This window comes from Helicoverpa armigera, chromosome 22, assembly GCF_030705265.1.
Source record: "Helicoverpa armigera isolate CAAS_96S chromosome 22, ASM3070526v1, whole genome shotgun sequence".
NCBI classification, from domain to species: domain Eukaryota; kingdom Metazoa; phylum Arthropoda; class Insecta; order Lepidoptera; family Noctuidae; genus Helicoverpa; species Helicoverpa armigera.
This window is the reverse complement of record NC_087141.1, coordinates 1,419,916-1,433,330: the sequence shown is the minus strand read 5'-3', so window position 1 is coordinate 1,433,330 and position 13,415 is coordinate 1,419,916. Positions and strand designations below refer to the sequence as shown.

At 37.1% G+C, this 13,415-nt stretch overlaps 1 protein-coding gene across 2 annotated transcripts in view; it reads right to left on the bottom strand.

The window, feature by feature from the left end:
* Nucleotides 1-48: 48 nt before the first annotated feature.
* Nucleotides 49-13,415, bottom strand: part of LOC110371728 (serine/threonine-protein phosphatase alpha-2 isoform) — a 54,193-nt gene continuing 40,826 nt past the window's right edge. The window contains exons 5-9 of one of the 2 annotated variants that reach the window (XM_064040288.1): nucleotides 7,055-7,251; nucleotides 5,332-5,479; nucleotides 4,723-4,861; nucleotides 3,433-3,462; nucleotides 49-2,770 (exon numbers count right to left, since the gene is read on the bottom strand). In XM_064040288.1, the coding sequence (XP_063896358.1) occupies nucleotides 3,450-3,462; nucleotides 4,723-4,861; nucleotides 5,332-5,479; nucleotides 7,055-7,251 (497 nt within the window). In that variant the 3' untranslated portion in view covers nucleotides 49-2,770; nucleotides 3,433-3,449. The remainder of the gene's footprint in view (nucleotides 2,771-3,432; nucleotides 3,463-4,722; nucleotides 4,862-5,331; nucleotides 5,480-7,054; nucleotides 7,252-13,415) is intronic. The other variant, XM_021328097.3, reaches the window with a different exon arrangement.

Here is a 13,415-nt window from a genome sequence, read left to right as displayed (position 1 = left end):
GTAGTACAATAAAAAGTGAAAGGTGTAAAGAGCACAATAAAAACCATAAAATTTTCAGAAGTATTTTATTTAAGAAATTAATATACAATTCTTTTCATACATAGATCAATGATTCAATTTGATCGGCAGTCAGCCGCGGGTATCAGTCTAACACATTCAATAGCAATTAAATAAAAGAAAACCTTCAGTTATCGCTAACCGTTACTCTTATGCGACCTTTATTTTCTTCCGAATGGTAACTATCGGTGGAGATTGGCAACACTGACAAAATTGACCGTTAATATTTGAATATCTGTAAGAACGTAATATCGATTTCTCAAGGTACAATTCAAGTTGAAATCCTGATATTATGAAAGTTGACAATATTTTAAGTTCTATTAACGGTTAAAATCATCGGGTGACATCTTAACATTAGGTAAGCGCCAGTTCTGCGAAGCAGTGCGAACTACGATCGCATAAGAAGTAAGGCGACAAAGCAATGCTACGCGAAGTCCTATCGACCGACCTGAAGGGACGGTGTTACCATTAATTCTAAATACGCCCACGTATTGACCACTTGGCTAATTCAAAACTAACGTGAAAATCATTAAATTACTAATTCCTCAGATTTTTTTACTGAGGCAACCCCAACCTACTACAGGACGATATGAAAACTACCAATCGCTATTATTATCAGGTGTTAATTATTAAGCAATGTTTTGCTAATTAAAATATTGTAAATGCACGCTAGTTGTATCACGTATACTGGGATAAAATATTTTCTACGTGTTATTTACTTAAGTCACATGAAACTTAATTATATTTAAAATCTAGGACATTCCTTATAGTAAAAATTATGTCCTGAGAATGTACGTATATGGTTAGTACATTCTTAGTTACTTTAAACCAAATCGGTTCGAATACTGTGGGCGCAATTTTGTTCATTATATTTATCAACAAACTACGGCTTCGTTACGATATTTATGCTTAGATGCTTACTACTTATTTTACTTCCAATATTTCCATCATTGAATTCTGTCATCATAGAATTTACTGCGACATAAGCGATTACAACTTCGACATAAGAAACGCGTCCTGCGGTCAATGAAATAATCTCAATAATAAAAAAATGGGGGTTTGCGATAAAAAAGTCGCAGGTGTGTCGCCGAAGTTGCAGTCGCGAGCATAACCTTACATTATTGAATATTGAATAGGACACAAGCATACTGGGAGCCAGTCATACGTACACGCATTTGCACAGACATTTATAATTACGCGGCATACAGGAGCATCCGTCCACAAGTAAAACGCCCACAGAGAGCCACAGAGCCGAATAGACCGCCATATTAGAATAAAAAAACATATTACAAGCCATTCGCAGTTTCGCTACTCTTCTGAAAACTCATTTAATTGCGATGGTAGAAAAATAACAATGTGTTTACTTGCAACACTACATTCTGTCATACGTAACTTGGTTTGGTATTGCCGTATGCAAAAAAGTGACGTTTTAAGTTAGGCAAAGTTTATTTGATATTTAGGACATTTTAATCACAAGATACGGCTAAGTTGGAAAGTTCAAAACGCACTCGAATCATGTTTTTTCAAAAGAGCGTTAGACTTATATAAGTACTATTTATTACTGACATTATAGAAAACAAAGAGAGATGTAAGACATTTTTAAAGTAGGAAGATAACTTCCATACCGTCAATTAATTTTAAACCAGATGTTACTTACTATAGTAAATCATCTTACTTTTTAACAAAGTAAACTCAATGCAATCTCACTTTGCTCTCTTTAAAACATTTTTACATTAGTTGAGTTTCAAAGCTTTTCATGATGATACAATTTAACTTTAGCCAGTTTCACTACTCTTAGATAAGTTACGATTAACCATGGCAGATAATTTCATGAAAATTACAACGCAAAAGTTACAATTATGAATTAATCTGATAATTAAACTTTATCGGGAAGCAGTGAAACCGGTTTCTATTGTACAAAATGTAGTTAATCTAGACGAGCGAAAGGGACAATTTTTCTATTAATTGTACGAACTACACACTTAGACACTTCACACTACTTTTTAAGACTTTATTCAATAAGCTTTACGAATTAGATTAATTATTATTTTTATACAAACAGTACAAGTACTATTTTCAGTAGACAATGTGTCATACTTTTGAAAAAATATACGATTATCGCATACTCTTTGAAACAACGATTACTGTAAATATATGGTGCTAGTGGTCTATTTATTTAATTTTGTAGTCAACTGACCTTCTCGTTGATAGTAAAACAAAGGAGATTAAACTTTCTAAATGCATTGCAAAGTGGTAATTTCAACTGTCTTTAAAGAATTCTTCTGTAAAAGTATCAAGTCAGTCAACTACAAAATCAAGTACACTGTATGGAATACATATCTTGATACTTTTCCATTGCGCGTTAATTAACATTACAGATTTATTATATGTATAGATATTAGGTCTTCACCGAATACTTGAAATCTGTTAGCTCAACCAATCATAGATCCAAAGTTGTGAGTTCTCATAGTGAAAGAAGACTTGTAACTTTAAAGGGATCATTCACAATAGAACACTATGAGGATGGCTTAGGATAGTATTGATTCTGAGAGGGGGTTTCAAACGCGCAATGGAAACATCGACTAGCACACAGGTATACAAAGTCCCTTATCGCTGTCTAAGTAATATGCAATGTGTCGGTAGGTAGTCATTATGTAGGTGGGTCCATGCGAGGCGGCGGCGGAGCGTCGCGGGCGCGGGGAGGGGCGATTAACTGGCGATCGGGAACAAACACAAAATAACATGTGAGATGACGTCATACAAACAATTTTCATACTTGGAATTTCTATAATGTAACTTAAACCAACTTTGAACGCAAATTCATTTGAATATAATGAAAGTATCTTACATAGAGGTACACAAACAAAACTATGGTAAATGGTGTATCAACGTTCTTGGTAAAAATAATGATAATGACATAGGACAGACAATACAATTAAATATGAAGCAATGGCGGCGCGAGAAATCTATGAAGATCTAGACAAAATATAATGTAAAAAAATCTAGGTATTTCTTACTACATACATATCCCTTTCAATTATTCATTTTTATAAATACCTTACCCCTACGCCCCACGCCGCCATATAAAAAAAAATCCATGCACAGATATTATATCGTAAACAATAAAAAAAAGACGATCACAATTTGACATCACCACAAACAATAAAAATCAGACTGTCTATAAAATTTTCAAACACACAAAAGAATACTTATTTCATAAAAAAAAACGGATGGACTACAAAATCCTGTAATTTTCTCTATTTAGGCGACTTTGTAAGAACATTAGTGTCGTGTATATGGCAACCTTAAAAAAGTGTGGTTGTTAATAAAAATGGTATTTTCAATGCGTTGGAAACGGCACAAAAAGCTTGGTACCTTTGCGTGTGGCGGCTTCATATAATATCTCTGAAGTTATAAAACAAGATTGTTTTAGTCATGAAATCATAGTTTAAAATGAGTATTTGTTGTAAGAACTCTTCAGAAAATTGCTAATTTAAAAGGGCCCGTAATATTCTGATATCATCGGTCTTAATAAAATTGTATCGTTTTTACTTTCACCGTAAATGCTGAACTATATCTGATGTTTACAGTGGAGAAATAAAAGTACGTTGTAATGACTTTAAAGCCCCAATATTGTAAACCAGCATGCAACTTTTGCCAGACAGATTTAAAGTAGAAGAGTCTATAAGCTTCTGTCAGTTTTAAGCTACATTATATTTGTGCTCCATTTATTTACTAAGTGTGTGTTGTGTGTGCGTGTCTGAGACTGTATTGCCAGATGACAAGTCCCGCTAAATTACTATTTAATTCAAAATACTGTGTCTAGGTTTGTGTAATCTCCTAAGGTTATTAAAAAAATTCAAACTACCGAAATAAATGGGGAATGCTTTATTTTTTACATGTCACTTAAATAGTACACTTACATTTTTAAAGCCCCAACTGTTAGCATTACATGACTTAATAACTATTATTCGCATACAATTTCACATTATTATAACCAATTCAATTCATTCTCAATATTACTAAATTTGGCATAGTCTGGCAATATAGCAATGATAAAGATTTATTTTATTTTTGAAATCTGGCAACACTGAGCGTGAACCAGTCAATTTGGCAATACCAGTTGCACATTGCGTGGATAGCTAAATTAAAAAAGTTCTAAATACGCAATACTCATTACTATTGTATGTTTGACGAGTAGAAATTGATTCACCACCTCAAGATAAAAAGGGTGCTGTCCTAGTTGGCAGACGACCGTACGAATCGATATCACGATCCGATATAACTATGAATAACGTATCAAGAGGCTAGCAAACCGAACAAAAACCATTGAAAGAAACATAAAAAGCCAAGAAATAAGAAAATAATAGATATACATAGTCTCGTAGCATCGTTTGCCAATGACGAGCTTTCACGAAACAACCGTATCCATTACCATGCCCTATTACCAAACTCACACCCATCATATTCCCTATAATTTCCATCGTTCACACAGAGCAGTAAGAATATCGTGTTCAAGAACCAAAAAGAGAACACTGGTTGGAGGACCAGAAGAGTCGCGTGATAAATCTGATCGCTGATTGGTTAAAGATCACGATGATGATCTTGCTACTATGTGCGTGTACAATGTTAGTGCAACAGTTCAGTGTGTGTGTGTGGACTCACTTCTTTTTGTTCTTGGGCTGGGCGCGGGGCGGCGTGTTGGGCCGGCCCATGTTGAGGCCCGAGTACAACTTGCGTTTGTCGGCCGGCTTTAGGATTTGGAACGAGCACATTAGCGTCTCGTCCACTGACATGAGGGCTCCTGGAAATTGAGAAGAGAAATGTTAATTTAGTACACGAAATGAAATGACCTGTATCACTGGTCAAAAATGAAACCAGTGAAAATGGCCTCCTCAAACATCAATGTCCTGTATGATCCCTTCCCTATTTAGGATCATCACACCTTTTCCTAGTTAGCTATCCTTTCATAACATCTGTATAATTTCTGTCTTGAAACCACATTCGTACTCCGAACTTTCTTGCCACATGTACTTCTTTAAATTCAAAATCATTCATTCAATCAAGGCTGAAAGCCAGCACTAGTCAAATTAACAGGTCTTCACATCATCAAATCTTCGAACCACTGTCCACTGGCAACTCAGCTAAGACAAACCTGTTATCAAATTTCCAGCTATCTTTTACTTAACCAGCCTATTTTGACTTCTTTTCCACCATCAAGTTTCACACTACCACACACTTTCTAATTCTGTAAATTAAAGAGTTCCAACGTACCTGCGTTATCAAACTCGCCGCAGTAGTTAGGCGCCGAGAACAGCGTGACGAGCTGCCTCTTGGCGAAGAACTCGTAGCCGTCTTCCACGACCTGGTGCGCGCGGCAGATCAGGTCGAACTCGTGCTTCGACAGGAACTTGCCTACCACCTGCGGATGAGATACAAGGAGACTTTAATATATGTTTTGGGATACTATTAACATGTTAAAGGGGGCATTAAGACCTAGGAAAGGAAATATCTCCCTGAATAATTCTAGTGAGGTGCTGGGTAATGTTGAATACGTTACTTTTCTAGAGGTCTTGATAATTGCATGGTAAACCTCTCTCTATCAGTATCTTAAATATTTAAAATTAAGAAATGTTATATCCCAGTATTTACGATTTTATTTAGGACTTCCTACAAAGAATACACAGGCAGTTCACAAATTAATGACAGGGTCCTCTTTTGAGTGCTCCTTTACTTATGGAAGACCACAGCATGCACATTTACCTATTTTTGATTAAGAATAATCGGACCATCCAACATAGAACAAGTCTGCACATTCTTTGTTTAAAAGCGACTAGCCTATTCTACTGCTGATCACCCAAAGAAGTGTTGAGTTTTATTTCAAGCCCAGCTTCATATTACCCGTCACAATCCCCTATCTCAGGTATCAGCACGTGCTACACCAGCCTCCTACCATATCTAGCACAAACATTATAATCAGCCAGACGCGATAACTGCTCAGAGGTCAGCCACGCGGACGAGTTTGTTCCGAAGCGCATACGATGATAACAGTAGTCAGCTCTGAACGTACCACGAGATCAACCTTTTGAGCTTGTTTGTTTCGTTCGTGTGTGAATAAGATATGGAGCTGTTTATTTGTTCTTTTAAATGCTGAGTAATTAGTGGGAGAGAAAAACAAGGACTTTTGGAGCTAAGACTTTGTTTATTTGTCTTCGAAAGCCCTAGAATGTTTTTGGTGCGTTATTTTGCATACAGCGAGTCTCCAACATTTGAAAAACCATTGTCTGTAAAGTCGTTTTACTGACGATAGCTGAACGTGACAACGTGAGTAGCTGCCGATTGTGCCTCTTTGTCGCTCGCTGCGTGCTCTCGCGTGCACTTCAAGCCTTAAACGGAACGCCTCAGAGCGAGGTAACGCCGCATGAGTCATGTTTTTTCGTGCGTGCAGCCGGCTCCATCGATTTATAAGACGTTGTCACGTCAAAAGCAGAATTGAAATCTCATCCATTCGTCCATGTTTTTGCAACATGTATCCAAAAAACTGCACTACCGAACCGTATCAACTCTTTGAGCATTACCTTTTAAAGTCTCAGCAATTAACTAAAACTCATTTCCCTTGCCAAACGTGGACGTGACTCACGTTAAGCTTACCTCAATTTGGCAAAGCGTTTACTCCATCTCGGGCGAAATACGGAGCAAGATTTTACTTGGCACGTGTAGCTTCAATAGTTACTACGCTGCAATATTCGTCTGTCGTACTGTACCACTAGCATTTTGAATATTGAAGTTATTTAGACGCTTCTCTTTGTCCTGGGTCAAGGAGCTTTTTGGAAAACTTATGTACATTTTTCTAAGAAGAATATAGCTATAAGTGTAGCTACATCACATAACATTTAGTAGCAACGAATACACAAGGAACCCTACCCTCCTACACGAACATGACATCGTTTCTTACGCTTTCTGTAATTATAGCTCAAAAATCAAATTCTTCTCTCACCTCAGTTCCGAATGTAAAGCTGACACCACGATCGTTCTCGCCCCAGCCGGCAGTGTCCTTGTCAGGGTCTGACCACAGCAGGTCACAGAGCAAGCCCTGGTCGGGCACGTCAGTGGGCCTCATGATCCGCCGGATCTGTTCCATCGCCTGCAGGTCGGGGGAGAGACCGCCATGGCAGCAGAATATCTTCTCGTCAACTGGAACAACGGATAAAGGAAGTTTAGTCATTTGCATTTTCTCCACAAAAAGTACATAACGATTACGGCGGATTTCAATAACGTATTATCTGTTGATTTTCCTACTGAAGATAGACATTTGACAAAAGGTACTTGTGTATAATGGGCTAATGCCGAAATTCCATCATTAGTCTATAATATCATTAGATAAATATGTTGTTAAATAGTTATGAAGAATGCAGGTGAATCACGTTAAAAGCAAGAGACATGATATATGTAGATGGTCGCTTGGTAACAGCGGCACGGGTCGATAGATGAAGGTCGAATCCGAAAGACTAACAACTCTTGCTAGGGGGTATCGTGTCACCCCGTATCTGGGTTCTGGAGGTCAGATAGGCCAGGCGCCACATATAAACTACATATTGGAGTGGAAGCCAATTCTAATACGTTGGGAAAAGAGTATCCAAGTCACTGTTCAGAGCAAGATCTGTAGCCGAGTATAGAACATTTGTTTCTAGCATAAAATACGAGTAAAATGCAAGTTTGAAAAATACAAAGTGCTATGCTGAACTCTCATTTTAACCTTACAATAAATACCAGTCGCGAGATAAAACTTTTTATTAAAAAGAACACACAAATATTATATTTGCAAGCTTTGTACGCGAAGCTCGTGAAGATCGATTATGCGAATATTATGATTCATGAGAAGACGGAGAGAGGGCGTCGACACCGGAGTTTGAAAGTAAGTTCTTCAATAAATAACATCTCTGGAGATACCGTTGCCGTATTGGGAGGTACTGACGTAAATATGGATCAGTTTGGCAAAAGTTCACTTTAGAACGTTGTTAAAACTATTGTTAAGGGACAGAGTTTCTTAAAGGTTCTCCTTATATAATCATCTATTCTAACCTTTTCATCAAATCGGTATTTTCTTGAGACTCGCGAAAATCATGACCTTTGCTGATAAAGCAGTCTGTGATACAATATTTTGACGTCATTCATTTGTTTCTTTAGACAATTTCGATAGTAAGGAGTTATCGAGAAATAATACACATAACATAATGTATGTAATTAAGGGTTATCGGTATCGACTGGCGAGACGGCGCCAAACATCCACACGACAATGCATACATGTTTAATTAATTTATTATGCAACTGAGCTTCTGGAAAAATTCTATTGTCTAGCTAGTGCTTTGCAATTTCTCGAAGCCATTAAAGTGGTCGCCCGATATCTGGATATTTTAACATCTACTTATTTAAATAAGGAAGACATTCTCTACCAGTCTACCTTTTTATAAATTTCTTTTTTACTTGTGACATTGACCAGGTGAAAGAGTTATTTGATTCTAATTTTGTAACAGTTTCAAGTGTTTTTATAACGTCGAGACTATCTGCTCGTTTAAAGCCGAGACGGAGTGAAGGACGTTGAAAATTCAATACAGTCCCAGGTCACCTTGATAATTAACCTTACCTAATAAGAGACACCCAATTAGTTGTAGAAAACAGCGTTTTGCTTGAAATGCCCTTTTTGATTATAAGGGATGGTTTTCACTTGAATAAATAGCTGGTGAATACCTTTTCAGACCTTCATGTTTGGACAAAAGGCCTTAATAAATCGCTGAAATTTACAAAGACTAGGTCGTAATACGAAAAATATTATAAAGAAGAGACAAAATTGAATTCGGAACGAAAAATTGTTTCGTGCCCAGACTTAGCATTTCATTACATGTAATAAATGGAAATAAGTTTGCAATTTGGGTACAGAATTGAAAATCAATGTACAATTTGTGATCGTTTGCTCTGCGAATTGTTTTGTACGCAATAACGTAGGAGCTGGGAGGCTCTTCGGGAAATTGGAGCGGATGAGTCTTGATTGGGTGCTTCGCGAGCCTAAATAAACACTGGATTCAGCAAAAACCCTGCTAACCTTCAAATGTGCTCCTAGTTAAAGTAACTAGAAGTTACGTAACAAGGTTGTGTTCAGACATTTGGCTGAGCCGTATGAAGTGTAGCGAGTAACATACAACTTGCAACGTTAATACCATAGGGGGAAGACGGAAGACTACATGAAAACGTACCGTAAGCCATTTATCACCTCCCCCGCCTCAATGCCACGGCTTTTAAAGCATAATGTACACATGAATCACCGGCTAATACTTGCAAGTTACATAAAAAATTGGCAATGAGAATCATATGTTTGAAAAGCATACTACTGAAGACAGATTTATTGAAAAGTTCGGTTATATTTTGCTGCAAGTTTTAGGACTCAGTGCACAATTTATAGCGTAGGTAGAGTTTCAAACTAGACGGGAAAAGGTAACTTGCTCAGATTCTGCACAGCTTAAACATGTTGTGTAACTCATGAAAATTACCAAGGACTTAGGTGTATCTCCCTAGAAGTGCTAAATTCATTAAGATGTAACCTGGGAGTTGTTATACAAAGTTTGCTCTAAATATAGAATCCATTTTGCTAGAGTGAGGGCGTAGTTTAAATAAATTAGGAACGATATAACGGTGGGAAGATGGAAGCCGGTCTTGTATATAAGCTGTATGGGTGTAGACAATAACACTTTAGGGAATGCTAAACTATACATGTAGGAGAATTTTGTTGCATAAGATATAAAGCGTTTAGTTTATTGCATTTCAGAAGTTTATAAGGATATGATATTTATAATTTTGTGAACAAAATTGATGGCCTCGTCTTGAAAGGATTTGAAGACACTTAAAATTCCGGGTGGGCTCAACGCGATAAGATTATTAAAAGTGAAAAGGGACGGAAGAATTTTTGGAGGCGTAATCAAAGGCATCAACATTGTCAATGACGTTACGCAATGGCAAGGGAACAAAGTTATGTATTCAGTAACAACACGACAGACGCTAAACGAATGATGTAGTGGTTCAAGGTAATTATCGCAGATTCACGTACGAGCGTGCACGTTTCACACCTACACACAGAAGATCAATAGTGAGCCCGAAAATTGCGTGATATTCGACGCAGATTTCGGCTTAAATTCTACCGTAAATGTACGTATAAGACAGTAATATGGGGCAAGTTAAGAAAAGAGGGGTAGCAAGATCTGTTTGTTTTTTAAGAAAACATTGTTTGATGATGTTAGAAGATTTTATGATCACGTGTAGAAGCTTTGAACTCCTAAAAGAGAGCATGTCTTCTATCAGTCTTTATTAGGATTTGGTGTATCTGTTAGTAACGAAGAAAAAACTGCTTCAACAACTTTTAAATACGATTACGCTATCGCAGTTTTCTGGCTACGTGCCAAATCTCTTCCATCGCGGCTCACGCGAAATGAATTTGATAAAAACGTGTTTACGTGTGTCAGAAGTTCTCGTCTCGTAAATAACGGATTACTGTAACGTTAGTACGGTTTAGTTCCTTGCTAGTTAATTAATGGGTCTCGAAGTAACAGAGTCAATGTCCTGGCTGTCAAATTACTGTTGGACAGTTCTGGAAAAGTTTGGAGTCGCATTAATTGTTACTTGAGTTGTGAATTAATTTTACCATATTACTGTCAAGAAAATTAATTGAAGACAAGATGAATTAATGGCATTTTTACTTGTTTAAATGGACTCATTTATACCCATGTCATTTTAATTTTAGCATATTTATGAACTGTAATATTCCATATTTCGCATTAAAATGTATCGCATTACAGAGTGGCTTTTAGCAGGCTAAAACGTTTCAGTACTTATTAAAGTTCTCACATGTTGTTCAACCTACGCGCCCGAGGGCTCTAGCACATTTGATACCACTTAAGTATCCCATTAAAGTACAGTTACTTTAACTTAAGTGACCGTTTGAGGAGCTAAAGAGGCGTCAGGCGTGACCTCTATATTATGTCATAAACTGACTTCTCACATGTAAAAAACGTTATTGAAAACCGCATCAAAATCGGATCATTAGTTTAGAAGGTACGTGGGAACATTACTTTGCTGTTTGGACTAATATTGTGGCGCCCCCTAGTGAGTTACAGCCATGACACCTGTCTAAGAACATGAACTGATCAAACACAAACCCTTTATTGAAAACCGCATCAAAATCAGATCATTAGTTTAGAAGATATGTGGGAACATTACTTTGCACAAACGCACACACAAACGCACATCTCTCACCCTAAACGCATATACCTGCTCCGTTCCGTCGTGGGTAAAAACAACACGTGAACAACGATGTCTAGTCGCAAATAATTGCTATATTTACTTAGCGCAACTGAAATGAATCATTTTTTAAACTGAGCTACACTTATTAATAGCCGCAACAATTAGCAAGGACAAGGTTATTTAAGGAGCCCCAGTTCTTTTAATACGATGATGTCAGATTGGAAGATTTTGAAATAAAAACAAAAATACTCCCAACTATTTCTTACTCATCAAATTGCCTTAACAATCCTTCAAAGCGGAGGAATTCGTCCCTTTGTCAACATCTATTGAATGTGAGATGCGCTTCAATTGATCAGGGAGTGTATATTGTATGGTAATGCGTAGGCGCCGACCACGTGTCGGAGCACGCGAACTACAATCGATCCGCGTGCGCGCATCTATCGTAGTTTTACGATACGTCACTGTATCATTGGGTTATCTTTTTTATTTGTTTTGAATGAATTTGTTAGAATCCGTGTTTGGTGATTCTTGATTGATATTTGTTGTTTTGTTTTATAAACTTGCAATAAACAAAACGATACTGTCTTGCGTTTTTGATGACTATGAGTGGGTGTGGTGTAGTGACTTAATCATGACTGCCAGATTAACATTAAATATACCTATCTATCTGTAGTAAAAACTCAAAGCAAACCAGACATCAAAACAGCAGTTGTAAGAAACGAGACATCTGGCTTTAAAACTTTAGTCTATAGCCAAATTAATTAAGTTTCCACCTGTCCTCAATTCACAGGACATGTGCATAAATGAAGGCAGATAGGTTATTTTAGGCACACATTTCAAACAAGCTCCCTTGACGTAGTGAGAAACAAAACGGATGAAGCCACAAACACATTTGGGGTCTACGTTCACATATTCATAAGGCTGTTAGGTGGAAATAAGCCACAGTGGTACAGTAAAGGTAAGCTGTTACTATTTCTGTATTCTGGGACTGTTAAGGGTCTTAGTTACTAATTAAGTTTAATTTTGTGACTAATTTAGATTCTTTGAGGTTTTCCGAAAATTTAGACATAATCTTCGTGGTAAATAATTTATTTAAATTTCTGGAGTGTGCTTTGAAAATACTTCCGACTCTACTCTTGATCGAGCTGACTTTTAACTGTGTTATAACTCCTAAACATGATAGTGCAAGAAATCCTCCCAAAAAATAATTTTCAGAGATCTACATTGAAGTACATAACTAAAGCAAGCAAGCCAGCTTCATAAATCCTTCATCTGTAGTAACAATAACGTTAAACTTCATATAAAGGAAAGTGCTTTAGCGGAATGGGTTCTGAACTTCAAACGGGAGACATACGTCATGCTGAGACGAGTTTATTTATTTAACGGTCCACTGTTTTCCTTCTGAATACAATTCTCCTCATGGAATATTAAATACGCCTGAATATTTTCCACAGAAAATAAACGTAAGATTGTAGCAGAAGATATTGAAACATGATAAGAACCCATCATTTCGCAATGTCGGATATCGATATCCTTGAATCGATTCTGGCCAAATCTGTCGTTTTCGATCTTGAAAATGAAGCTTTGTATTTGGACCTCGACGTTCTATTTGTGCGTCGAGTCGATGAACTGCAGAGCATAATTCTGAACATTGGCTGTCAGTCAATTACAGTAGCAGAACTGCGCAATCTCGTGACGTGAGTGTTTCACGATATGCCTACCATCATGAACTACTTACTCTACAGTATTATGTAGGGATACACTAAAATAACGTTGATTTTGGGCAGACGTACGGGAGTTCCCTCCGGGAAAACAGATTAGCATAGATAGAACTTTACTAAGTTATAGCGTGTAGAACGGCATTTTGTGAGTACATAAATATCCTACCAAACGGGAACTCGAGATTCTTGAGACTTTTTTTCCAAAAATCAACTTGTCAATTATTCGCAAAATCTGAGTTCGTCTCGTAGCATGGAATACGTATAATGTACGATGGTACATTGTCCCACAGTGCCTCAGATCATTGGCAATCAATCAATTTACGATACACGCTCTGGCGTATGACGTAA